This window comes from Xiphophorus couchianus, chromosome 24 (assembly GCF_001444195.1).
Source record: "Xiphophorus couchianus chromosome 24, X_couchianus-1.0, whole genome shotgun sequence".
In the NCBI taxonomy this organism is placed as follows: Eukaryota; Metazoa; Chordata; class Actinopteri; order Cyprinodontiformes; family Poeciliidae; genus Xiphophorus; species Xiphophorus couchianus.
The window spans coordinates 3,673,798-3,700,312 of NC_040251.1; the positions used below are offsets into that span (position 1 = coordinate 3,673,798).

Consider the following 26,515-nt stretch of genomic DNA (forward strand, 5'->3'; position numbering starts at 1 on the left):
TGGAAATAAAGCCTTCAGTTCTTTTGTCCATTTAACTTTTTTGGCCAACAAAAAACTCTAAGTAACTTGAACTTCAAATTGTGGCCAGTTAGAGCCAGTTATTGGATTTTTTATTGATATTTATGTCCTATTTTTGAGAGCTACAAAAGCATTTATTTCCGCTTAATCCATTAAGCCTCTTTGCTTATTTTTATTTTCCTTTTAAAATGATGACTTTTTTTTGTGAGAGTCATCAAATCTCACAAAAAATAATCGTGCTGGTAAATGAACAATGCTTAACAAATTTCAGGTTGCATTAAGGTGTCTGATATGTTGAAAAAAAAAAAAGTGGTCCTTTTTCTTGTTAGCATTTATTATCGCTTGATGAGTTACATGGTTATGATGATTAAAAAATATATATATACAGATTGGGAAAAACTTTTTATTGATCATTCTATCTGCATTTAAGGGGCTCCGTAGATTCTCATGGTATAGAAACAAAAACAACCAAAATAAGTGATTCTTGTCAATAAAGATGAACTGATTAGTGAAGTTTGTTTTCCGCTTCAGTTCAGGTTCTGAGTGCCGCTCTGCGACTAAAAACCAGGCCTGTTATCTGTGTGTGTTTGTCCCAATAATGACTGCATCACATAACCCGGCAGAGACAGAAATATCCGCCATCTTCTAACGGATCTAATTAACGGTGAAACAACACGACTCCTGGACTCTGTTTCTTAATAAACCTTGACATGTTTATTGACGGTTTCCGCCTTTAACTCCTCTGCGCGTTTAGCCCCCGCTGTCCCGGCTCACCTTCCTTCACCGTGTTGTCGCTGTGGCTGTTGGAGTGGTCGGGCATGTCTCTGAGCAGGGAGTGGTGGGAGTGGGAGTGCTTGGCGCTCAGGCTGTCGGCGTCGGCAGCTGTGTCCGTGCTGCCTCTGCGTGTGAATTTACCTGGAAAGGAATGGAAACACGGAGTATCCTAAATTTATCTTTAGCGGGTAAAGTAGCATGCATTAAAATGAACGTCTTGCCAAGATTTATGTATTTCTTTCAGAGTGTCCCAGTTTTTCTCCCAAAATCATTCTTCAGACTTATTGATAAACAGCTATCCTCATTCATGTGGGGTAATAAACATCCTAGAATCAGCAGGCGCTTCCTTCAGAGACATAAGGATGAGGGGGGTATGGCTCTACCTAACCTGTTGTATTATTACTGGGCAGCAAACCTACAAAAAATAGTCTGTTTACTCCATCAACCAGATGTTGACTGGTGTCAATTAGAACTGAATGCATGTAAGCCATCATCATTCCCTGCATTAGTTACCTCAAAGCTTCCTCTCTCTCCGAGGCAGCATTCGTCATGCCCAGTTGTAATCTCAACTCTAAAAATATGGTCACAATTTAGACAACACTTCAATATGATAAACTTCTCTATCTACAGTCCCATATGTGATAACCATGTTTTCCCGCCATCCTTATTAGATCCTGTCTTTGCCCATTGGCGGAGAGCAGGCTTAAATAAATTTAGTGACCTATATATAGATGGAATTTTCGCTACCTTTGATGCTATTTCCTCTAAATTTAGCCTACAGCGTTCCTCCCTATTTCGATACCTCCAGATCCGTGACTGTGTTCGTAACAATAGTCCCTGCTTTCCTAATTTACCCCCAAAGGGAGGTATGGACATAATCTTGCAAACTCCAACACAAGATAGGGGCTTAATCTCCAAAATTTATAATAGCATCTCATCATTCAATACTGTGAAGCTCAATGAGATCAGAGCAGAATGGTCAGAGGAAATTGGAATACACATCTCTGATGAAACTTGGAACCAAGCACTACGTAGAGTAAATGGGTCAACATCATGCGCTCGACTTGGACTAATTCAGTTCAAGGTCCTTCATAGGATCCATTACAGTAGAGCCAGACTCTCAAGGATTTATTCTACAGTGAGTGAAACCTGTGCTCGGTGCCACATAGCTAAGGCAAACCTAACTCACATGTTCTGGACCTGTAACAAACTGTGTAACTTCTGGTCCACAATTTTTCAGATCCTTTCTGAAGCTTTCGAAATAAGTATCCAACCCAGTGCTGAATTGGCAATATTTGGAACTCCAGGGGAGGGGATATCATTAACACACGATTTTAAAAATGTACTAGCTTTTTCAACTCTCCTCGCCCGAAGAAGAATATTATTAGCGTGGAAATCAGAACACCCACCCAAGGCTTCTCTTTGGTTGAAAGATCTGTCCATGTTCCTTAAGTTAGAGAAGATCAAATTTTGTCTTAGAGGTTCGATCCAAAAATTTTATAAAACTTGGGCCCCTCTATTATCTTATTTTGAAAGACTGGATACCCTCCCTCGAGCCTGAAAATCACATAGGAGCCAGCTCTGCTGTAGTTGCCTGTCCCCCCAGCCCGGCGGCTCCTTGTGAATCTGGCTATCGATAGTGATTGTCAACCTGTGCAGTTTTAAATATCCATGTTCTGTCTTGATCTGTGTACCTACGCTTGCGCGGACGCCTGTTTTACATGCTGTCCATGTTTCTGTACTCTGTCTTAGTCCCCTGGGTTTTTCATGATTGTGATTCCATAGCTGTATAATTATTAATTTTTTTTTATTTATTTATTTTTTTTTTTATTACTTTATTTTGCTGTTTCTTTTGTTTGCAGCCGGGTATGGATGGATGGGGAGGGGTAGGGGACAGAATAAACAGAAGGTAAAGGAAGAGACCACAGGATGGGGAGTGGGAAGGAGGGGAGAAGGGGAAAAAAAAAAAAAAAAATGTCATGTTTACTTTGTCCCTGTGTTCAATGTACTGTTGTGGATAGTTGACTAAATAAAAAAAATTAAAAAAAAGAAAAAAAAGGAAAGGAATGGAAACACGAGGGGATTCACGCGCTGTTTTTGAAGAAAAACCTCAACAGCAGATGCTGCTGGAGGCTAGATGAGCTGGAAAATCTCAATCTGCATAACTGCAGCTCACAAATAGCACCATGTCACCTTCTCTACTATTACAATTTCCTTTCAAAATACACAAGCCAGCAATTTTGAAAACCTGCTGGTGCAAATCACTTCATCTCCTTTCCTTTGAGCTTTGACTTTTGATTACTTAAGTAACTTGAGTGTTAAACGTTTCGTCTTATTTAAGGTTTAGCCGGGTTTCAGCTGTAAGAGCTAAAACTTTAACAAGTCAGTTACCCCAAACAGAATCACTGGAGGAGAATGTGACTGGAGGTCAGCAGCGTCGTGACCTACCCATGATGGTGGCCTGCCAGCCACCGCGGTCCAGAGCCCGCCGCTCGTCGGCCAGGCCCGAGAAGCTTCCGAAGGAGAAGGTGCTGCGTGTGGGCGAGACGTCCAGGTGGTCGTCGTGCAGCAGGAAGGGGACGCCCATGCGCCGCTGCCGCTTCTTCCCGGCGTGATGGAAGGGAATGGAGCCCTTCCTCTCCCGGTCCTCCCGCCGGTTCTTGAACTGCAGCAGAACCAGAAGTCTTTAGTGTAAAGAACCCTGCTATAGGGTCAAACTGCCACACTGGGCACTGACCTTCTTGAAGATGTTCATGCCCAGGTCAGAAGACAGGTCTGGGACGGCTTGTCGGCGCAGGTTGGTGAGCGAAACCTTGGCAAAGGTCTCAGTGCTCAGAGATTTTCCCTCTTCGTTGCACTTCAGACTCATATCCTGTACAGCAAAGCAAAGCCTCGATCAATCAAGTTGCTGTTAAATCTGATGATGGTGAGTGGCTGCCGTTGCTACCTGGGTCTTGTGGGTGTTGACCAGGGAGGGCGTGGCAGCCACCATGGAGCTGCTGCGAGGGCGGGGCAGCGGGGTCACCAGGGGTTCTGGGTTGCGCTCCGGTCTCTCCTCCATGATCTGCCTCAGGCGCTGCAGGTAGTACATCAGGGCCCAGTGCACGCCCTCCTCCGTCCAGTGGGGCTGCAGCAGGCAGCGCAGCACCGCCACGTCGAAGTAGGTGGCGTAGCGGGCGCGGTGCGCCAGAGATGCCGGCAGACCGGCGGGAGCTGACGTCCTGGGGGAACCAGAGACTTAACAGCTGCTGCAACCACAGGCTTGGTCAGATCAATATCATCATCAATATCTGAGACCGGCTGAGTCGTTAGAGAAGCAAAAGGGACCTCAAAGCCTCCAGACTGGCTGCAGAGTCATAAAGAAAGCAATGAAATTAAAGACCATTTTGTTCCTAAATCACCACGGTTCCATCATCATCTCTGTTTTCCCCCCTCATACTCCGGAAGACTCGGTTCAATTAGGACCAAAACTGAAACATTTGTTCCATTTCCAGCTGCTGTGGGGTTTTTTTCTCTCTGCTTTGAGTCCAACTAACCAAACACATTGAGCAACCTGTTCCCCTCCTTGCCTTTGGGGGCGCTGCACCAAGAACCACCGAAGGAAACGACACAAAATCCTCTGAAGAAGACACTGAGCAACACTTCATTCTTCACCAAACGGAAACAAGCGTCAGATTTTAGTAGTTGGAGGATTTCTCTTCCGTCTTTGGCTAAAGACCACAAACCTTTTCTCCCACTAGCGCTAGGGTAGCTTGTTTGTTTCGGTTGTATTTACCCAGAATACCATGCGGTGCAGTCCACTTCCTGCTTTTGGAGCGGCCTCTGGTCCGCTTGGTGTTCACATATGCATTCAAAATGCACCAAACCGAGACTGAGGTTTGTAGGAGCAGAGTTCACTTTAGAATTCGATTCCGCATTCACACGTCACCAACCGAACCGGACTTTCAAGAAAAACGGGCCGGAGTTGGATTAAACTTGGCTGGTGGAAACGATGCTATAAATGAGGTCGTTTTGTATCTTGTATCTCTCTTGACTCTGACTCCCAATTTTCTAACTTCATGTAATAAAATGTTCTTGAAGCTTCTTGCCATCTTCTGTCCTGGTTGGCTTTGTGTTAACACACATACTGGTTACTTGATTTTTAATGTCTTTGCATACGGCCGTTTCTCCATGTAAATAACAGAATTTTGACAGAAACCAGCACATTTCCCTGTTAAATTGGGCGATTATTCATCTTTTGGATGTTTTGTTTTTTTACCTCTCCAAATATTGAGGTTATTTAGTGATCACCTGGTGGACATTCCTCTGAACAGATATGAAGACCAGATGGATGGCGGTTATTTCGATTTTCTATACAATCTGGTATTATGGGACCACACCTGACATTATGAGCACATTGCACTGATCACAGCCAGTCGATGGGGTGAATTTGGTTAAAACGAGACCGAGCGAAGCTGACAGCTCTGAGAAATCACAGCACACATCACTGGCCTGCATGGCCGGGATTATTTTGGGAGACAGGAGTTCCATTTGGAGATGGCGTTAACGGGACGAAGCATGACGTGGCTAGGCTCCTGCTGTCCGGACCCGCGTTCTGCTGCTCCGTTTCACTTCAACTCTCAGTCAACGGGGATAATAACAAAAGAGTCCTGCTGTCCACTCCTCCTGCCACAATGCCTCATTAATAATCCATCAGAGGAGGACGGAGAACAAGGGCAAAGCCCGCCTTCAGCATCCTCTGGGCAGCAGGAGGACGGGGCGAGACGGAGCCTTGGCCTACGTGAGTCCACTATAAATAAGCTGGATGAAGGTCAGCGCTCGCTGCAGAGAAACATATTGGGAACCAGAAGATGGGGAGCGAGGGACAGAGGGAGGGCCGGGATAATCTGCGGAGAGCAGCAGCGGACGCTGCCTCCTCCTTCCCTCCTCTGCTGTTGTTGGGTTGCCACGGAGACCCGGTGACGACAGTCCCCGGCGCAAGGGGGAAGATGCAGCAGCCGGGGTCGCCATGGAAACTGCCTCCGCATCAGCAGCGCTCGGCGAGAGGTGCGGACGGCGCCGAGGGGACTGAACAGGACGGGACGGGAGCGAGCGGCGTGGATCGGACCACGCCGGAAACGGACGCAGAGCGGCAGCGGAAGAGGAGGAGGGGTGGGGATAGAAATGGGAGTCTGACTGATGAGGAAATAGAGACGGAGCCTCTAATCCCACCCGAGTCCTGCAGAACGGCCACATCAGGACCCCCACAGTCCAGAAACAAGATCTGGATTTTTAGGATTGTCACAGAATGAATCCAACCTGATGTGACAAGACTTGGAAAAACAAAGACACCCACATGGAATTTAAAAAAAAAAAACAATTTTGGAATATTTCCTCATTGATGGAGATTCTCCCCAGGTTTGATGCCAGCGTCAGACATTACTTGAGCATAATTACCCTGGTTATGTGGGTTAAAGTGAGAACAGTGAGCGTAGAGCCTCTGTGTCTGCCTGATGAGACAGAACAGCTATTAATATAAGCTGAGCAGTTTATCTGACGGAAGCCCGAAGGGCTCATTTTTCACTCCCCGCCAACACGGTGACGTTCCCCGGCTATTACTCTGCTGGTGTAACGTTTCCAGGTCTCGTCATACAAAATTAGAAAACGGCTGCCATGTCTACTGGAGGAGGTAGAAAGTCTCTGGTTGCTATGGTAACCCCTGCTTTCCCGGGAAGAAGTTGGAGGGTCCGGATTTAAAATAAACAGGCCCTGATCTAAAAGTCAGGTCAAAAAATGAAATAAAACCCTGATTAGAATAACCTTCTACTCTCAACATGAACATTTTTTTAATGTTTATTATTTTTTGTTATAAAGGAACATTATTAGAGTGGATCAGAGTGTGTGTGTGTGTGTGTGTGCAGTTCACACTCTGAATTAATAAGACAAAGAAAACATAAATCCTAATGCAGTAGGAGATCCACAAGGAGAAACATGACAAACATACATTTTGATGTATAAAATGCACCACAGCTTACAATAATCAATCAAATCAGATGTTAATATGAAGATCAGCTCATCATTATTAAATCCTGTTGGGCTTCAGGTTAAGGTAAAGGTGCTCACTTTTTCTTGGAGGGCCCCTTGGCCGTCGGGGGCTGCTGGGATGTCCCTTCCTTCTCCACCGAGTTGGCACGGCGACAGCTCTGCTCACCTGCTGCAGGGGAGGAGGAATCTGATAGGCTGGCTTCACAGACCACCTGGAAGCCCTGTGGGTTGTAGACGGACAGATAAGACAGACAGGAAGGAGGGCGGACTCGTGGCGTTAATGAATCCCAGAGACAGTAACCAGGAGGGGACGGACCGTCAGGCTGAATCTGATGAGAGGAGCAGCTAAATACTGACTCACCAGGGGACTCTGGTTGGCGGACCCCTGGGGGCTGCACTGGTTGTTGACTGGGGAGTTCCTCTTAGCTGGCGGGACAGAACAGAGCCCGTTATGATCCTGATCATAAGCAAATGAGAACAGACCGCCTCTGGACTGGTGTTTACCCGTCACGATGTTCCGGACCGGTTTGATCAGGGTGGTGAAGGCCGGGATGTCGGGCTGCCGGTGCTCCCACATGGGCTGCCAGATCACCAGGCCGCTGGCCAGCCTGAAGGTCAGGTCCGACTCCTGGACAAACAACGGTTAGACTCCGGAGAGACCTCCGCCCCGGTTCCGGTGCCAGGCGTGAAGTGGAACGCACCTTGATCCGGTGGATGAGCGGCGCGAACAGGAACACGAACAGCTCCACGGTGGCCATGCTCTTGTGGAACAGCTTTGCCCGCGCGCTCTCGTCGTCCTCCAGCAGGGAGCTGCCGTTCTGCGGCCCCGAGCCGGAGCCCAAGCCGGGGGCCCCCGGGGAGGAGCCTTGGTTCCCCAGCGGCTGGAGGAAGGCGCTGCTGCTGCCGCCCCGGGACCAGCCCTGGTTGCCCAACGCCTCCTGGTTGCACTCCTGCGCGGCGTCCAGCAGCATCCAGTGCAGCGTGTGCAGCAGCTTGGTCTCCGCCACTCCCAGCTTGTCCTGGTGGCCTGACGGGAGGGAGGAGGTATAACGTTACCTCTGACTAACAGAGGACAGCAGGCGGCAGCTACCCAGGATGGCATTAAACATCGGGGCGCAAACACACCAGTTAACAGGTGAACATTTGGTTTGATGGATGCGGCTCCCCATCTTACTGCTTTACAAGCAGCATGGGATCTTTTTCCTGCATTTTCATTGGCTGCCGCCTCACTCTTTACTAGATCAGAATTAGGTTTCAAATGCTTGATCTCATCTAAAAACACATCTGTGTATTTCTACAGTTAAAACACCAAATATACGTTAATATGCATTAATATTCGTAGTGGAAACCATCTTAGCGCTGCCACAGAAGTCAATATCTTCCTTACTTTTTGGCTGCTTTGTAAACAATCGCGTGTCTAGTAGTGTTTAGGTTTTGTATTTGAGTTTCTCAAGCTGCATTTTATACTGTAACATTTACAGAAAAAAAAACACTGAACTTGGTGGAGGTCTACTGAATTTGTAACTGGTTTACTTGTCTCAAACTGAACTTTGTCCATTTAACATGGACCTGAAATTCTAACTACATATCAGAGGCTTCTTCAAATTAGTTGTAATACAGACTGCTACAGGAGATCTCTCCTCTCCACAGCCACCATCTAAATGAACTCTTTAATCAAATGGGTTGCAGCTTTTAATTTTCCTTTGGGGATCAATAAAGTGTTTTGAATTTTAACGTAATGGTTCCCGAGGTCAGCTCATTGAGCCAATGCTGGAGGAAATATCTGGCTTTCAACTGGACCTGAGTGAAAGGGAGCCGAACAGACATTTTGGCTCAGATTGATCTTGATCATCAGGCTGAGTCTGGTTATTCATAATAGTTTAGGTCATGAAGGATTGTCTGGATCATATCTCCTAAATGAAGAGTTTAAGATCAGATTTGCTGCACCCAAGTTTATCCTGGGACTTGGGTTTTTACAAAAAAAAAAAAAAAAAAAAAAAGTCCTTGTGAAGGTTCACCAGAGCCTCTTTGTTCCCGTGGAGCCTCACCCAGCTTGTTCCTGTTGGACAGCAGGATGGAGGTGCAGTGCAGGACGTGGGGCAGCGCAGCCTGGACCAGCTCCCAGCGGGAGATGCTCTGGATGGCCTCGGACAGGGCCGGAGACAGGCCGTGCAGCTTGTTCTCCACCAGGACCCGCTCAAAGGACTGGGCCGGCGTCCAGAGGCACAGGGGAGGGGGAAAAGGGGATTAAAGGCGCCTTTCTTTGCTGTGTGAGGGGCCCTGATGGCCCCTCCAGCGACAGCATTATGGAGATGAGTTCACGTGAAGCAGGAAAAGCACCGGCCTGCAGGTGCACTAAGGTAAAAACACACAGATTATGACTCACCACGCAGGACGCTTCATACTGTTTCCCCAACTTCGGCCGCAGGAAAGCGCTGAAACCACATTAACATGATTGGAATCAGATTACCTCCACCACAGCTGCGCCTGCCCTACTTTCTGGGGGCAAATCTGCGTTTCCAGGTGCGGCACTTTACATCAAACATGCAACACCCCTACAACCTCCAGAACCGAACCCGAACCCAACACCGGACACCTGTTATCCCGCCTCCACCGACCTGGTCTGCCTCCAGAGGAAGGTCTGGATGGGGAACGGGACTCCCTTCCCGCATTCCGGCTCGTTTTCGTCCAGGCTCTTCCTCTTCACCATGTTGTCCCCGGACCGGTGCTGCTGGCTGACCGGGAGCCGCGGCTGGCGCTCCCGCTGCGGCTGCGACTGCGGCTCCTGTATCCGTCCAGGTGATCCGCACAGCCTTCCTCCCCCCGCTTCCCTCCTCAGCGCATGATTGGGTTCATCCTGCGTAAAATGGCTGCAAGTGTCGATCGGCGGCTCTGGGAACTGAGAGGGAGAGAGAGCGGCGGCAGAAGGAGGAGGAGGAGGAGGAAAAAGGGGGAGAGCGAAATGATTTCTGCACCTCCGCGGAACAGCGGGCGGGAGCCGATCGTTTCTGGTTCCTCCACCCCGCAGATGGGGGCTCTGTACGGGGTGCAGCTCGTCTAAAGACGCTGCGTCTCTGCTGACATCTGTCAGCATCAACAGGTTGGTTAATGACCTGGGAAGAAACATCATCATCATCATCATCAAGCCTGACCTTCATCCTATAAACCAGGATTACCGATGTTTTACTGTTTTATAATTAAATATAAAGGCAGATTTTTTTTAAACACCTATTCGGGGACTGAAAGATAAAACACACAATTTAACTAACGATGATTTCACATTTCCTAACCTGATCAAATTTAACGGTCGTAAAGCTCGTGTATTGCATTCAGGTGACGTTTGATGTGAACCATATGGGCGGTTGCCCAGGGCAGCATCAGACAGGTGGGTGGTTTTCTATTGGTGTTGCGCATGCCTGTAGTATTTTAAAGCAGATCCTGTCTGAAACCTGCACATGCTTCAGCTAAAAATGGAATGTCAATTTTATAATATGCCCTTGTCCCTATTCTTACTGTCTTATGATTTCAACAGTGCTGTTAGTGTTTACTTTAAAGTGTGTTCTTGTAAATGAAAAATTGTTCTTAACTTACCTGGTTAAAAGTACAAAACAAAAAGAAAAAAGGAGGTTATTTCATATGTTTTATGTTGGACTGCAGTACATTTAATCCTCCCAAAGAATTGAAATTATTTCCTACTTTCTGATTGGTTGTGAAGCGGGAGAAGAAAAACCTTCCCTGACAGGATAAAATGGTAAGTTTTGTTTTATTTTTGTCCAGTTTGATGAGACTTTATGCGTCAGCCAAGGCATCAAAAAATGGTTGGGTGTTTCGCTTCTTTCCATGCAAAATAAAAAAAGTATAATTGAAACTTCTTAACTGAAACAACATGCTGCTTTTTTAAATATTTCATACATGGAAAAAGTAAATAAGCTTAACTAAAAGAGTTGGGAATTAAATCCAGTCTTTCCCCAAAGCACACTCACTTTTTTCCATTTGTGTTCTATGAAGCGAAAACAAATAAAATGCGTCATAAAGTGCACCATTTTTGTCAGGTCATGAAGTTTTTATGTTGTTTTTGGACAGGTTGTACTGAAATGTGAATTTCCCTCTGCGATTAATAAAGTACATTCATTCATTCACATGTAGTTAAATTGAATTCTTTTGGATGGAAACGTTGCAAACGTTTACTTTTTTTTAAAAAGCCCGTACGTCATGGGGTCAAAGTGCATGACACCCCTGGGTTGAGCAGACACACCTGGTCTCCCTGTGGTTCTGGCAGGTGAGGCTCCACTTGAGCTGCTGGAGCACACCTCCACCAGGTAGGTCAGGTCTGGCTGAAAGGGCACGTCTAAGGCGTCCGCTCAGAACCAGGACAGTTTGATCAGGGGTACTCAAGCTTTTTGAGACCGAGATCTACTTTTTCTTTCACCAGCCAACTGAGATCTGCCACGTGACACGATATATAAAACGTGTAAATTGAAATTTCAGACTGATAGGAGAAACCAAAGAGCACTGTCAAATTAAAGGCACATCTTCTCAACAAGGCATTTTATCTGGACAATTGTCGCTCACTAGAAAGTCACCATTATTATAGAGCCATTCTCTGTAAAACTAAGAAGTGGTTGTGGATAAAAATCCACTAGTTTTTAAATATCCAGACCACCCTCAGTCACACTAGCAATAGCATTCCAAAAGACAAGGAAAAATATTCTTCCTTTAAACATCGTTTTAATCCCCACAAAGAAGAAAATGAACAGCAACAAAACATGTGACTCAAACCAGTTTTGGTGCCAAGGCTGACTTTCTTAAAAAATGACTCATCCTCATCCTGTCACGATCCCTGAAGCGTGGGACAACACTAACAATGTTTACTGGTCGCTTAGCAGAATTTACCGCACTTTCATGTCAGCTAACCATATTAAGCTAGCCATAAAGCTAGCTGGTAGCCGTTGGATAAAAATCAAAGAAAATGCAAACCAGAACACATAGTTTCAGAAATTCTTTTCAACAAATTTTAAAGACAGTTTTGTGGTTCATTTGGTTCGCTACAATAGCTAGCTAACGCTAACCAAACCACAATCAGTTTGATTTGTGACTAAACATTCTTCTGGACCAACATTCAAATTAATATTTGAGCTGAAATCAGTGAAGTTCTTGTAATCTGAACCCGCTGATAGGCAACTGGCTAATGCAAGCTAAACTACAAGTAACGTTGCTATTTCTGAAGCAACCAAACTGAATCAAAACAAGCAACTCAACAGAATCGGTTTTTATTTTCTTTATTTATGCGGTCGTCATTTTGTCGGAGCATTTGTCATCACCAGTACATCTCAAACATTGGAAATAGTGCACACACATCTACATTTCTTTAAATACACTTACACAGGCAAACAGGGAATGGAGAAAGAGGAAGCACGGGGAAACAGGAGGGGGGGGGGAGGGTTCCTGACACCGGGGGCAAAAAGGGTTCCACAAAGGAGAGCAAAAATCTGATAGAAGAGTTTCGTTTTACTGTTTTTTTTGTTGTTTTTTTTTACAAAGAAAAAGAACTCTATTTTTCTTCCTTCTGGACTTCCAGCAATGATCAAAACCAACACATTTATTTTATCTTCTTTACCCCACAGGAATGTTTTCATATAAAGCTTCATACTTCACACTTAATTTGAATAAACTCTGGGCTCTTAACCCATTTGAACACATCGTACCACCCAGTGTTTTAGCAAAAACAAGGAGGCTCACAAGGCTTATTCAGGCCTGACTTGGATTGTATCCGGGCCGTTTTTGTTCAAACTTAAAAAGTTTAAAATAGCTGCAAATAGCTCGAACTTAATCGGTATTTTTTTTTTTTTGTTGCCATGCCAGCACAACAGTATTGTGTAACCTTGTAAAACTACAGCGCAAATATAAAAACGAACGTAAACAGGCAGCTTTGGGGGTTGGGGGGGAACAACTAAAAAGAAAAAAGAAAGCCTATTATAAAGCTAGCTGTTCATTGCTCGACATTTTACACAACTGCCATGGTTATTATTATCGCCAATAAGCCAGAGCAGCCACAGGGAAGGTACAAAACGGTAACACTAGAGTAACATTTATGTAAAAAAAAAAAAGAAAACAGAGCAAGAAAACATTAAAATCCAACAGATGAACAAAGACAAACTCATGTCACATTTCAGCAGACATGTTCACTTGTCAGCCACTCTTTCGCATTTTTCCATCAGTCTCTCATACGTTTGTACCCTTTAAGACAACATTAATTATCTAGTAGCAATAAATCGCATTCGGTACCGTGTAAATTCTGGAGGGCTGTGGCGACGCGCTTCAAAAAATTCGTCATACAATCGTAAAAACCACTTGCTGAGACAATCGACCCTTCGGCCTACCGGATCTGAAACGAACATCCATATTTGAGTTGAGGATAGAAGAACTGAGAGGCTTCCCGTTGAAAGGCGGCAGAATCTAGTCTTTAAAATCCGAATGGGCGAACGACAGCCTGATGGACTCCAACTGTGGGGGTTATGAGGTGTTGCGGGTCATGTTGCACTGAAGCGACGACGCTGGATGTCTATGGGGGGGGAGGGGCACAATAACAGGAGGACAGGGGGGACGAACCGAAAGCTCATAAGCCCTGCTTGGCCAGCGCGGCCGTGACGTCCTGCGCCAGCGTGGACAGCTGGGGCGACTCCATCATGTTGATGCTGCCGGCGGACGACAGGCGTGGAGACGTGCCCCCCGTCTCCACGCCGGGGGACTGGGTGATGATGATTTCGGCGCCGTGGTCCACGCGAGCTTTGGCCGTTTCCCGGAAGCTCAGCTTGTGGCTCTCGATCTGTTTGGTCGGGAAAGAAGGAGAAACGGATCCAAGAAGTCAAGGTCAAAACCCAGGGCCGGACCACGTCCACCTCATCTCTCCCCCGTCAACATTGCCCATCTCACTCGACTTATTTCCAGCATTCATCGTTCTATTTAATAAATATTTTAACCTGACACTTAAATTCTTGACAGTAAAAGTGAACGCAAAGCTTCGTTACCATGACATTCCCTCCTCCAGGCATGTGGCTGGCATTGTCCAGGGAGCCGACCTTGGCGTGAGCCTTATCTTTGAAATCCAGCTTCACGTTCTCGATACGAATGTGTCCTCCCCCTGGGAAAACAACAGAGAGCCGTGAGGCGTCATCCCAGAGGGCGCCGCACTTCCCTAGGGCTGAACGGGACAAGAAACCCCGGAGCAAAGACTGGGTAGTCTTCTAGGCCCTCTGGGAACAAGGCTTGATGTTACAAAGTCATAAAAAATGGAGACAACATACGGAGAAAATCGCTCTGAGGCAAATGTTTTGTTTGAACAACAGTAGAAAAGACTAAAATATCATCATTAAATAATAAATAAGAGGCGTTCATCTTTTATTTGGCAGCTTGCTCCCACTAGGTTCTGTCAAAGACTCTTGAAGGACAACGTTTTGGCAAGAGTTTCACACTCTTGTAGCAAATATAATCATTAAACTTGTGCTCTGGATGAAGGCCTAAACGCAGAAACATTCCGATCCATCCATTTATTGTCCTCCGGAAAGAAGAGCAGTAGCAGTTGTGGATTTAACAAACAATTTTGCTCCTACAGAAGGAATGAGGGCTAATATATTTTGGAGTTACTCCGCTAGATTCCTAACAGGCACACTAAAAGGGACAATGACAACAGACCTGATCTGACACCAAAACAAATCAAATGATTGTAGAACACCACTCTTTTTTTTTTTTTTTTTACCCCTCCAGGGGGTCCTTTTTGTGGGCTCTAGAGTCCCTTTTTACAAAGTAGGCTGACAGGAAAGGGGGAAGGAGAGGAGGGAAGACATGCGGCAAACGCCGCCGGGTCCGGGAGTCAAACCCACGACAGCCGCGTCAAGGACTCGAGGCCTCCAAATGTGGGTCGCGCCAACCCCTACGCCACCACGGCACGCCCCGTAGAACAACACTCTTTACCGCAGGGTTAACCTGCTTGTTCAAACTTCAGTTTGTTGTCAAAGATAACCGTTTGTTCCATTTTTAACCTGAAGCTGGACTATCCAAAATCTTAACCCATGATATCCTCTGGAATGCCCTCTAAAGTCATAAATCTATTAACCCAAAGACCTTAAATCCAATATGGCTGCTGCATTAAGAAGGGCACACACCACCGTCTACCTGCCATTGCATGAGTTACACACAGCGAACTGTAGATAGACTAGAGAAAATGTTGATTGTTGTGAGAATGAGTAAAGTTTATCATCTTTGACCAACACTAATGTTGGTCTGTTCAAACCCTGAAACAGCAGCTGTTGGCAACTATTAGATGCCAAAGCTAAACAATGTTTGAATCTTCAGGCTAATAACCAAGAATCAACGTTTTGAAAACAATATTATAGCCACATTAACCAAGCTTCTTCTGTTTTTGTTTTCTAAACTAAACAGTTGCGTGTATCGGACCTTGACGATGCTACTTTAGGAATTTGGAAAATGTCATGTGTTTCCATGTGGATCGAGACATTTATAGACTCAACGCTGTGATTATGGGGGACTTTTTAGAAACAACAACTAGACCTGCTTCGTTTGAACAAGGGCCTGTGATCGTCACTCAAAAGATGTGGATGAAAAACCACATAATATTTGAGTATCGTAAAAATGCGTCTATATGCAACGTTTGAGGAAGCTTTGTGAACAAAACCAGGGCATACATCTACTGGAGATGTATCCAGTAGAGTCAGAAATGCACTTTCAACACAATGATTACCAGGTCTATGATGAATGTTGGACATGGAGCCACATTTGGCGGTGATGTGGCTCAAGTCGATCTTCTTGGTCTGGATTTGAACCTGCGAGAGGAAGCAAGCAGCTGGGATTACAATCCAAGGAAAGGAGAAACCAATCTGACGTGTTTTGATATGGAAATGCAGTTAAAGACAGGGTAATAGTTGAGTGGAACAGGGAGACACAAATCACAACATGGATCTGTGAGGTTATGGCAGAGGAAGTGGACTGGTGACATCACTTCCTGGAGAGAGCAAGCAAGTAGACCATGACACCACAGAGAGAGGAAGTTCCTCGTTCAAATTGGACTCCCTGCATGCTGGAGGGACGCTGCTTCATCTTTCTAACATCGTGAATGGTTTCTATATTTAACGTCTGAGGCAGAAGTCACAGGAACACACCACAGCTACACGTTACAGACATGCTGGACGGCGATGGGGATGGAGGGAGTCGGAGACGACGGGAGCTTTTCCGCAGAGTCACTCACGTTTCCCCCGCCGGCCGCGTGGTGGACCTTATCCAGGGAGCCACATTTAGACTGAATGTGGCTAAAGTCCAGCTTAACGCTTGGAATCATGACCTATAAAACGACACGTTCATTTGCTTTTCGGAAAAAACAAGAGGTGAACTGGAAATAGACCACATCGTCTCAGCTGTTTCACCAAAAATAATCCCTGCTAAAATGTCCCAGTTCTTCATTTCTCCTCGACACGACAGAAGCCGATTCACAGCAAAGAAAACACGAGTTCAACTCCTCAATGTTTGATAGACAAACAGATGGACACATATAAAAGCAGGATGTCAGACCGTAAAAGCTGGAAAAAAAAACAAAAACAGCAAAAGAAGCGAAAGAGAGAGAAGTTACATACATGGCCTCCTTTGGGCGTGTGCTTCAGATTATCCTTGGAGCCGCACTTTGACTGAACATGAGCGAAGTCCAGCTTCTCACTTAAAATCTGAACCTAAAATAAAATCGGGATAATAATGTTGATGATAAAAATAAAAAAAAAAGAAACTGAACAATGGATAACTTAAAGAAAAAGGTCTTAACCAAGGTGGGTTTTTAATCGACTAGTGTCGCTTTAAAAGTAGAAAATGAGATATATCTATATATATATAAAAAAAAACTTTAAAAGAGAAGACAACACAGAAGGGAAAGGTAGAGGAATAGAGAAGGAGAATCGGGGGGAAAACACAAGCCTCAACAGGCTTTGATGTTTCACAGAGTTCAAGATGGACGCCACATGGGCGGCTGCCCTGGGTGGCATCAGAAGAGGGAGCGGAGGGGCGCACCAGCACCAAATAACACAAACGTCTGTATCACCAGAAAATGTGACAAAACAACACTTTCAAACCTTGTGCGACAGCGAGGCCTTGAATAATTTATATCATACATGCACTTTTAGTTTATAGACATGAAAAATGTGCACAATGCATAAAATCAGTTAGGATTACCAAAATTAGTCCAGAATAACATGCCTTTTTAATACCTTCTTCAAATTTGTAAATTTAGCTGATGTCAGAGCTTTTAAATGCTGATAATAAAAAAAAAAGTGATGCTACCTGTTGATGAATTTTAACACAACACCTAAAACATGCTGCTTCTTTGCATGACATCACGGAAATCCCAAAATAAATCAGGAAGAGAATGATTGAGCTCGGTTCACCTTTCTAAAAGGCCTGAAGGTGCTTCATTCATCTGTTCCAATAATTACATTACAAACTGTAATGAGCTTGGAGATGTCCGTTCAGGAGCATCATCATCATCATCACCTGCCGTGGAAAGACTCTGGCCTCTCAGAGACGACGAATTCATGACTTCAAAAAGCAACATAAAAACGTACTAATTAGTTTTTAAAGGCATAAATAATAATTTTTTTTAAATTACTAGAAAGTCGAAGACGGTTCTACCAAATCCTTCATCTAAATTTGAAGAACGTTATGAAACTATTCCTACATTTTAAGGTTCAAGTTTTTATTAATATTGACGATGATTCGTCAATACTAAATTTAACAAATTTGGATTTGTTAAAAGATAGCTGATGATACAACAAACATGTTTTATTTCTGAAAACAGTCAGCCCACCTTTATATCCCCATAAAGTTTCAGTGAAGATTTTCTCCTCCCTGTGTTTCTATATTTGGCTCAGAAGTGAGGGAGTGCTCTGGGGAAATGCTTAAAAGCATCTGTTTTTTTAGGGGAAAAAAAGCAGCAAAAAAAAACAAAAAACAGAAAAGGTTAAATTAAGTCTTTTCTGCTCTCTGAGTGGCTCTGCAGGCTGGATTATAAATATTCCTCAGAGCTGGAGGGGAAATCCTTGGCAGCCATGACCAAAGCAGCTCCCAAGGGCTGGTGGTCCTTCCAGCCAAAGAGGAGCGTTTTTACGGATCTTCCTGCACAGATGGACGTTGTTAAATCTGACCGTGTTAGCTGGTGCGGCTGGTGCTGCTGCGCCGGGGAGGAAGCAGAGGGATAGAAAAAGAAGCAGAGGGAAGGAGGACGTAGAGACGGCGGAGACGTGAGGCCTGAGGCGGCGGCAGACGGAGATGGCAGCGGACAGAGCAGAGGACACGGAGCAGGACGCACAGTGACTGAGGGTGGACATATGACATTTCTACAGAACCAGAGGAAACCCTTCTTCACATGTCACCATCTCTGGTAGTTAGCATCAAAGCTCTACAGATGCGCCTACATTTGGAAAATATGAGACAATAAGTGTGCTCATCAGAAGCATTGTATTTAAAACAATCTTATTTAACCAGATTACAACGTGGTCACAACACCTGCTACTTTGTGATTTTCCATTAAAGGATAGGAAGAAAACCTGGTCATTTACTGCCCTCATGTGGCAGGATTTGGCACATCCATGAAATTTGGATTACACTTTCCTTAGAACAAATCTGACCAGAAAAACAACCAATGAGTAACTTTATGTTGTTTTATTAATAGGGTTTACTGGACACAGCCCACCCTGAACAGTACAATTCTATTCCACGTCTTGGCAGCAAGTGCAAAACTACTCAAAAAACTAACTGAATGCAAAGAAAACCCCAAAGGCCCTTCTATCACCTCTGGACAGGTCCAAACAGACCACATTAAACCTTCCCAATGGTCTACCTGTCCTCCTTTCGGCTGGTGTTTGAGGTTGGCTGTGGACCCGACCTTGGACTTTACATTCTTCAGGTCAGGGAGTGGCTGGTTGATGACCTTCAGCTGTCGTTGGACTGACGAAGGGGACTTGGGAGGGGTCCGGATCACTGCCACCTTCTTCTCCTGGAGGACGCTGAAGGACTTGGGCGTGTGGCTGCCGGGGGTGCGCGACCCCGGGGTGCGGCAGGAGTAGTTGGGCGGTGTGCCGGGTGTCACGGCAGACCCTGGGGTGGAGGCGCCACTGCGGACCGACCGAGACCGGGCTGAGTCTGTGCCTTAAGGGAGGAGGAAAGGATGCTCCTTTATCATACACTAGTTGCAACTCAAATTATGGTCTGTACTCACAAATCAAGATGTTACCTTGTACAGTAAAACATTTTGTGGCAACATTTACACCTCAAACTGACTGGACATTGACTGCTCCAACTAGCCAATAATAAAAGCGATTGCCTTGATGCAAAACAAGTCTTTACTTTCAGTTTCATTGTCTATTTTAGCAACTGATACTTCATCCTCTGCACTAAGAGACGTCAGTGTATTTGATCAGTTGTCCCCAGGACCCCATCTTCCATAGGTTGCTGATGAAGAATGGATGGATTACTTCATCCGATTTACTGACTACTTCAACAACCGTATGCTAGTGAACGATTGTTTTCAACGTCCACAACTATCCAAATCCATTTTCAATCTCTACACACTGATCTCCCTTCCAAGTATGTATCATATATGTACACATCATATACACATTTTGGCTTAAATAACCCTTTGCAGGATGGACAATGAGAGTGATATTTTGTTCAGGAACTAATCAGGTGATGACAGGGTACAAAAAAAATCAAGGGTTAAGAGATCTGAACTAAAATCCTTCCTGAAGACAAAAGACAAATCTAAGTTGGTACATCTTTGGTCTGCTTCACGTGGTTAAACATGGAGCCATGTGTGCTCAAGTTTCATTGGACAAACAAGCCCAGATCAAACAGGAATGTTTAAACAGTGAGAGGCTAATCACATCATTTGTCCTCCAGCTGCTTGTTGCCAGGTTACCAGAGGAAACACCAATAGGATCCAAGCCCAGAAGCAGCACACCTGTTGGTCTGGATCCCACCTGTTTCTCTGATAAGTCAGCAGGGTCTTTGACTGCGCCACAATGAGTAAACATGCATGGAGCTCTTCTGTGATGTAATGGTGATCAGTGACTAAATGTTTAGTTGTTGATGGGGAAGGAGCTACAAGGTGCTCTACCTGCCATACTAGGGGCTCTTCCAGACCTGCCGTCTCCTCTGGAGTCGGTTCGGATCGCTTTAGGAGAGAACAGGGAGTTTAAAGGAGAGCAGGAGGGTGGAAGGAAGAGAGATTTAAAAACTGCACATCTGAGGGAGTGTAATCTTACAGGTTGGCCTGGAGGGGGTGCTGTCCTCTTGCTCAGCAGCAGGAATATGGCGAGTCAGAGACTTGGCCGGCCTAGGAAGGGATGACCTCTTCTCCGGGCTGCGGTATGTTCTCTCCTGAAGCAACACACACCACAGGGTCAATAATCCAGACAGGTACCCCCCATCTACGGCCCAGACCCTCTCTCTTCTCTCTAATTTACCCATTTGTTTGGTGGAGGGGGAGGGCGGGAGCAGGCAGAGGAGGGCCGAGCCTCGCATATCACCGCCTCCACCAGGGGGCTCCGTTTAAGGCTGCAGGCAGAGGCCGGCCGGGGGCAACCCCCGCCACGCTGCACTGCCATCTTTAACAGAACGGCCCTCGTGGGGCTCTGGGTGGTCCACGTAATGAGAGAGGAGGACACATGCAAGGTGGAGGAAGCGATCAAGAGATGGAAAAATGAAAGGAAAACTCACTTCAACAGGACAGAAATGATGACTGAAAGATGATAGAAATGAAAATATGGGATTCTTCTGCATGGGAACATCTTTACTCACAGATTTTCTCTGTCGCGACTGACAAGGACAGAAGGCGAGCATGCAAGACGACATGATTCATCAGACAGGAAGAAAACAATATAAGGATGAAGACATGCAGATATATTTAGCCAACATCATGCAGAAAGGCGACAAGAAGCAACATAGATCGGAGTGATGTGGGACTGCATTAGATTACAGATGTTCCACTCAACAATCCTCCTTGCTTGTAAATCTCAAAGTGATGCTTCTGCTCTCATCAGACTCAGTGAATGCCTCAGCTACTGCTCTTGCGTAAAGACTTTCTCCTTCTCCTTTTATGTTTTGCCCCTTATCAATTTTGCAGATGTAAATAGTTTCATGTCTGTATGGGAGAAAAATACTCGTAGGATTGTGACATAAGCATGGCCTATCAATCTACAGTTTGTTAGAACAGTACAATATTACTTACAGTGGGCCTCTCCCTGGACGGCTGGGCCACACTGAGTGGCTGGTGTTGTGCCATACCTGTGGGAAAAGGAGCAATACTCAGTGTTAACCAGAAGGGGGACTCATCTTCTAGGATTGCACATTTGTGGTGCATACATGTAATGAATGGACAGTTCCAAAGGAAAGGTACCAAACAGCAAGCTGCATTTGGTTTATTATGTTTCAAAGATGACAAATTAAACAAGACGTAACATTTTATTTCCCTCTATGTTACAAAACAAGAATCATAAACAAAAGAAACACTGAGCAGAAATAAACAATCATGACGCAAAGAAAGACAGCAGTTAAGGCAGTGAAAGTAACGGAAACGTTTGATGGATAAGAAGCACACGATGTTTGCCAGCTACATTGCCACTGCTCAGTTCCTCAAAGAGCCAAAAATAAAGAGAGATCTGCCTCTGAATCTTCCACATAGGTCACATATATACTGACTTCACAACATGTATGCGATCTCTCTCCATTCACAGCGCTGATACCTGGCGAAAGGTGTTCACCTGTGGCCTTGCGCTTAGCAGAGCCGTGAAGCGGAGCAGGCCTAGGATGTCTGGCCGCCACTTTGGCTCCACTCTTTCGAGATGGAGAGCGACTTTGGAGGGCTGACACCTTACTCTGGTCAGCCCTCCTCACGCCTACTGGCGAAGAGGAGAGACATTATTATACCATCATGCACAAATCAGTGTTGGCATAAAAAGTTGGGTTTAAAGTCAAGGGTTTTGGTAGTAACAAAAAAGTTAATTTTCTGGCTATAAACACTTCTTGAAAACAGAAGGAGAACCTTTTTTCTTTCTTATCTCCTCTCTTGGTGGATGGTAGGTCGGTGCTTTGCGTGTCACTCTGCATTCAGCAGTGCCAAGGCGGCCCCTTCCTTTGCCGGGTAACTGTTTAGCAGGGCAGTCCACCATCGTAGATGCAGCAGTAGAACTCTGTGTCTGAGGAAGGGCTACGATTTGCTCAGTCATGATACTTTTGTCATCATCTGCAGCAGAAAAGTATCAACAGAGGACTAGTTCTCCACAGCTGTCATAGCTAGGTATTAGCTTACATCAAGGCATATCAGCTTTCTAAGTATATAGATTGAAGATCTTTGACTATATTGTAGAAGTGATAGATATATTAAATGTTCTGGGTACCTTGAGGGTCCATCCAGCTACTGTCTGTATCCAGGATGGACACGTTCATTGTGGTTTCATCGTTAGTTGCCAGACTTGCTTCTTCACCAATCTCTAGGTCTTTCTCTTCGGTTCCATCCTCTTCAATCAGGACCTTCTTCTCTTTTTCATCCCCAGTTGCATCACAATCAACTCCTTCCACTTCCTCTTGATAAGTTTCATCTTTCTTTACCCCTCCATTCTCTTCTTTTGTCCATTCCATCTTATCTACCTGCAGGTCCTCTTCCTTTTTTCCCTCCTCATCACCTTCCTCAGACTGCTGTAATAGGTCATGGTCAGAACATGGGGACAAGTGTGAACTATCTGTAGCAGGCTCTCCTTCGTCGCTGTTTAGGGCACTATGGCTCCATTCTTCAGCTCCTGACTTGGGATCATCGTCCAGCATCTTATCACAAACCATCAGTCTCATTTGGTCCTTCTGCTCCTCCACTTCAGGTATATCAGGTATACTTTCTGCTGCTATATTACTCTTGGAGCGCAAAATCTCTTCAGGTTCTTCCATAATCTCTTGAGGCTCTTCCGCAATCTCAATGTCATCCTCCTCTTCGACCTCTTCATCTACTTGTGCTTGAGGTATTACAATGATTGGAGATAATACTTGTGGCCTTGATGAGTCTTTTGTTAGCATTAACTCTGGTAATTTGATTTGGGGAGTCTTTTCACCTCCTGCCTTTTCAATGCTTAAATGCTGAGAAACATCTGAAGGTGTTTGTGTTTCTATTTCTCCTGAGCTTAAAGGTTTTTCTTCCAAATGATCTTGTAAAGGCTCCAATGATGCTGTCGTGGTTCTGTCTGCTCCCTCAGCTTTTTCTTGTTGATCTACAATCTCAGTGTTTGTCATCGCTTTGTTTGCCTCCAGGTCTTCATCAACACTCTTGGATTCTGAAGATTTGTTAGGCATATCATCTTTCCCCTGTGGCTCACCGCCTTGAGTTACTAGGGTTCCTTCAGACTTGGGGCTGATGGGACTCAGGGGAAATCTACTTCCGGTTTCTGCAGGAGTGAAAGTAAAGGAGTTGTCGGGTGGGATGGGTGAGGCCTCTCTAGAGGGGTCTTTTTCGACATCCACCTCAGGGATGGCCTGGATCTTTATGTCCCCAGGTAGACCAGTCTCCAGACGAAGTTCAGTAAGACGGTCTTTCGAAGCCGTCATTGGGATTAGTAAGCGATCTGGTTTTAATCCACTAGTCACAGCTTTCTCCAGAATCAAGGAGGTCTTTACTGGTGGATCTTTCTTTTCCAACACATGTTTTTGAGAAACCTGGGTAATTTCTTTCTGATCTTTTTGTTGCACTTGAGTTTGGCCATCTTCAATTTCCACTACTTTAGAAATCTCTTCTTCTTCAGAACCCAAAGAAGGGAAGTGCTGGTGTTGAGAATCTCCAGGATTTGGTACATCGGCTGGAGAAGGCATGGGTGCCGAGTATTCACTGAACACGCAGTAGCCAAGCTCTTCCTGTTGATTCTCCCCTGCCACCTCTATCAAAATTTGTTCCGATAGACTCAGCTTGTCAAAGGCATTACCGAGGAGTGCACTGGCTGGCATTGATTTTCGTCTCATGTGGTCCCTTATCTGTATTGACGGACGAAGTGGGACCCCAGCCAAGTCCAACATATCAGAAAGGCTTTCTGATTTGTCAGAGCTAGAACAATGCCCCTCAGCAGAAGCGTCTTCCATTGTCTGGATGCTATCAGATGGTGTCGGTGTTGGAATAATGGAGACTACAGGCTGAAGTGGTGAAGTATGCATCTCAACAAATGGGGTTAATGGAGGAACTTCTGTCCCCTCAAAACTTCCGCTGACTGGAGACAAACTTTCAGAGAATCTCCTCGACTTGTCTACTTTTACAGTCGTTTCTGTCGAAGACCCACTAGGAATGTTCAAGGACAGTCTGCGTTGCTCTAACAGTGCTTTATCAGGTGATATTCTCACATTTTTCTTCTCTTGTCCTTCAAATTGACCCAGAGCTCTGTCATAATCTACACTTAACCCTTTCTCTGAGGTTAAACTGAGTTCATAATAGCCTTGTGACAATCCCTCTTCTTGACTTTTTGATGTAGTCTCAAAGTAAGTCTTTGAATCTTTATTTGATTCTTCTTTTAACTGGACTGTTTCTTTCTGAATGCTACTGTCCCCGTTGCCCTGACTTGTTGCTTCTCCTCCCTCAGTTTTCTCAGTACTTTCATTCAAAGGAGCTTGTGATTTCTTGGGTAACATAACTCCGGCATTATTTTCTGTTTCGAGACTTGCCGCATCTTCTGTCAGCGAAACATCTTTATGGTCCTTGCCTTTAGACTCCAAAGGCTTGCAGTCTTCAGGGGATTCTTCTGTGTTATCTCCTCTGTCTTTATCAGTCTGTTTGGTTGAGGACCCCTCCGAGAGATCTTTCTCTGAAGTAGTGGGATGTTTACTCGAAGCAAGTTCTTCTTCAGACGTTACAGGACATTCGCCTTCTTGCACCTCAGACTCACTAGATGTTTTGCTCTCCGCTGGCTGGGCTGTGAGTTTGAAGGATGCTGTAGAAGTCTGGGCTGACTCAAGTTAGCAAAAAGATTTTTGCAGCATCCACAAAAGCTAGCCCATACAGTCAAGCTGAGGTTTCCAGCACATAGATACTCTCCATCAAGCAAAACACACAGCACAGTGTATTTTGTGCCAGGCCACAACAGCACAAGGGGAGGTCACAGCATCAAAGATAGCGTGCAGAACTGGAACAAAGGAATGAGTTGCATGATGTTAAATGGCAATAAATAATGGTAATACACACTCTTATTGAATTCCTATTGTAATAAAGAGGTATACACAGAAAAAAACTAGTCTTACTTATTTGTCAATGACAATCAAGTAACGTATGTTGAGGGGTGAATGCTTTATTAGTATGACAATAAATGTCCAATGAGAGTTAATTTTAAAGCCCAAATTGGTTTAAACAACAATAGGAAAACACATTTATTCTTTATTGTGGGATGATATGAAGACAACTGAAAAACAAAAAGCAAATGGTTTACAACAGACTTTAAATGCATCCAGCATTTATTTGTGAGATACTCAGCAGTTTTTCCAATCACAATACCCCAGCAAAACTCACAGAAAAATGTACAGAATACAATGACGGTTCAGACAGTGATTCTAGCGTTTGCAATGTAGCTGGCAATACTAAGGTGCAGAAATGATCAACCATGATATGGTTGATTATGTGCTCAAAAAAAGCAAATGGTTGTGGTTAGGCATGAAACAAAACACAAAATCAAAATGCTATGTCACGTGATTATTTTGCAAACAGCAGCTCTAAGAACTGCAGCAGAAGCTCACAATGTCCAGAGCAACAAAGCAGCAGGGAAGGTTGGCAGCGAAGCCTGAGCTGCAATACAAGTTAGAAAAACCAAGAGCCGACAGCTTTGTACCCATCGCAGAGCACCAGAGGGTCATGCACAAGAAAAGAGTCCATTGTTCAAACACTCATGTTGTTTTCAAAACCCCCACACACCTGTCTGTGTCGGGCTCTGTTCACCGTGGTGATCTCCTCCATTGACGGCCTCAGGTGTTTGGGTTCTCTGGTAACCCAAAGCCTGGGACTCCCTTAAACAATCTGTCTGCTTTACGTGCAAGTCTCCTGGTTGCTCATATGCCACTTCCTCCACTGGAGGCCGCTGACTGACAACCTCTACTTTCTCCTCTTTGAGCAGGGGAACGGAGACACAGATGAGACATGGCTGACATTAAAACTAGCGTGACATGGTTGAAAATGACAGAGACAAAGATGGGTGCAAGCTAGGTTATGCGATGTAGACTCTCCATTCCATAACCCAGAATATAAAGTTGCAAAAACATTATATTTTGCAAATATAACGTTTATTTATCCAGCAATGGGCACTTGATTTGTTACCCTAATATAAGTGTCTAAATGTATAAAAAGCTGTTTTCTAAATGACGACCTTTTAGTTACATTTACCAACCAACATTTCTGACATCTAATCAGATTTACGACCCCTGACGGCAGAATTTATTAACTCCTTTTCATGGATTTAAAAACCCATAAATTCAGCTAGTGTTTTTCCCAGTCTGTCAGCTTTTGTTGCTGAATCTAGGTGGGTGTTTTTATTGTTGAAAGCTAAGCTGACTTTGCGTGGAAACAGGAAACTGAGTTGGTGTTGGGACAGAAGTAGTTCCGGCTGGAAATTGTGGCTTCAACTGAAAGCACCATTGCTAT

At 45.0% G+C, this 26,515-nt stretch overlaps 2 protein-coding genes across 29 annotated transcripts in view; both read right to left on the bottom strand.

Annotated features, from left to right (window-relative positions):
• unc80 (unc-80 homolog (C. elegans)) overlaps positions 1-9,950 on the bottom strand; it is a 52,248-nt gene extending 42,298 nt beyond the window's left edge. For 10 of the 17 annotated variants that reach the window (XM_028010832.1, XM_028010831.1, XM_028010827.1 and 7 more), the window contains exons 1-11: positions 9,435-9,950; positions 9,203-9,251; positions 8,835-9,021; positions 7,518-7,843; positions 7,321-7,444; positions 7,178-7,242; positions 6,895-7,037; positions 3,740-4,013; positions 3,530-3,664; positions 3,241-3,457; positions 793-933 (exon numbers count right to left, since the gene is read on the bottom strand). In XM_028010832.1, the coding sequence (XP_027866633.1) occupies positions 793-933; positions 3,241-3,457; positions 3,530-3,664; positions 3,740-4,013; positions 6,895-7,037; positions 7,178-7,242; positions 7,321-7,444; positions 7,518-7,843; positions 8,835-9,021; positions 9,203-9,251; positions 9,435-9,949 (2,176 nt within the window). In that variant the 5' untranslated portion in view covers position 9,950. The remainder of the gene's footprint in view (positions 1-792; positions 934-3,240; positions 3,458-3,529; positions 3,665-3,739; positions 4,014-6,894; positions 7,038-7,177; positions 7,243-7,320; positions 7,445-7,517; positions 7,844-8,834; positions 9,022-9,202; positions 9,252-9,434) is intronic. The other 7 variants (XM_028010825.1, XM_028010819.1, XM_028010829.1 and 4 more) reach the window with 2 other exon arrangements.
• Positions 9,951-12,079: 2,129 nt separating this feature from the next.
• LOC114140737 (microtubule-associated protein tau) overlaps positions 12,080-26,515 on the bottom strand; it is a 57,618-nt gene continuing 43,182 nt past the window's right edge. For 2 of the 12 annotated variants that reach the window (XM_028010896.1, XM_028010895.1), the window contains 15 exons: positions 25,793-25,981; positions 22,266-24,803; positions 21,911-22,111; positions 21,612-21,767; positions 21,098-21,153; positions 20,668-20,685; positions 20,334-20,501; positions 20,133-20,247; positions 19,985-20,041; positions 18,710-19,017; positions 16,461-16,553; positions 16,079-16,171; positions 15,575-15,656; positions 13,845-13,957; positions 12,080-13,642 (listed from right to left, as the gene is read on the bottom strand). In XM_028010896.1, coding sequence (XP_027866697.1) covers positions 13,433-13,642; positions 13,845-13,957; positions 15,575-15,656; positions 16,079-16,171; positions 16,461-16,553; positions 18,710-19,017; positions 19,985-20,041; positions 20,133-20,247; positions 20,334-20,501; positions 20,668-20,685; positions 21,098-21,153; positions 21,612-21,767; positions 21,911-22,111; positions 22,266-24,803; positions 25,793-25,981 — 4,397 coding nt within the window. In that variant the 3' untranslated portion in view covers positions 12,080-13,432. The remainder of the gene's footprint in view (positions 13,643-13,844; positions 13,958-15,574; positions 15,657-16,078; positions 16,172-16,460; positions 16,554-18,709; positions 19,018-19,984; positions 20,042-20,132; positions 20,248-20,333; positions 20,502-20,667; positions 20,686-21,097; positions 21,154-21,611; positions 21,768-21,910; positions 22,112-22,265; positions 24,804-25,792; positions 25,982-26,515) is intronic. The other 10 variants (XM_028010897.1, XM_028010899.1, XM_028010898.1 and 7 more) reach the window with 10 other exon arrangements.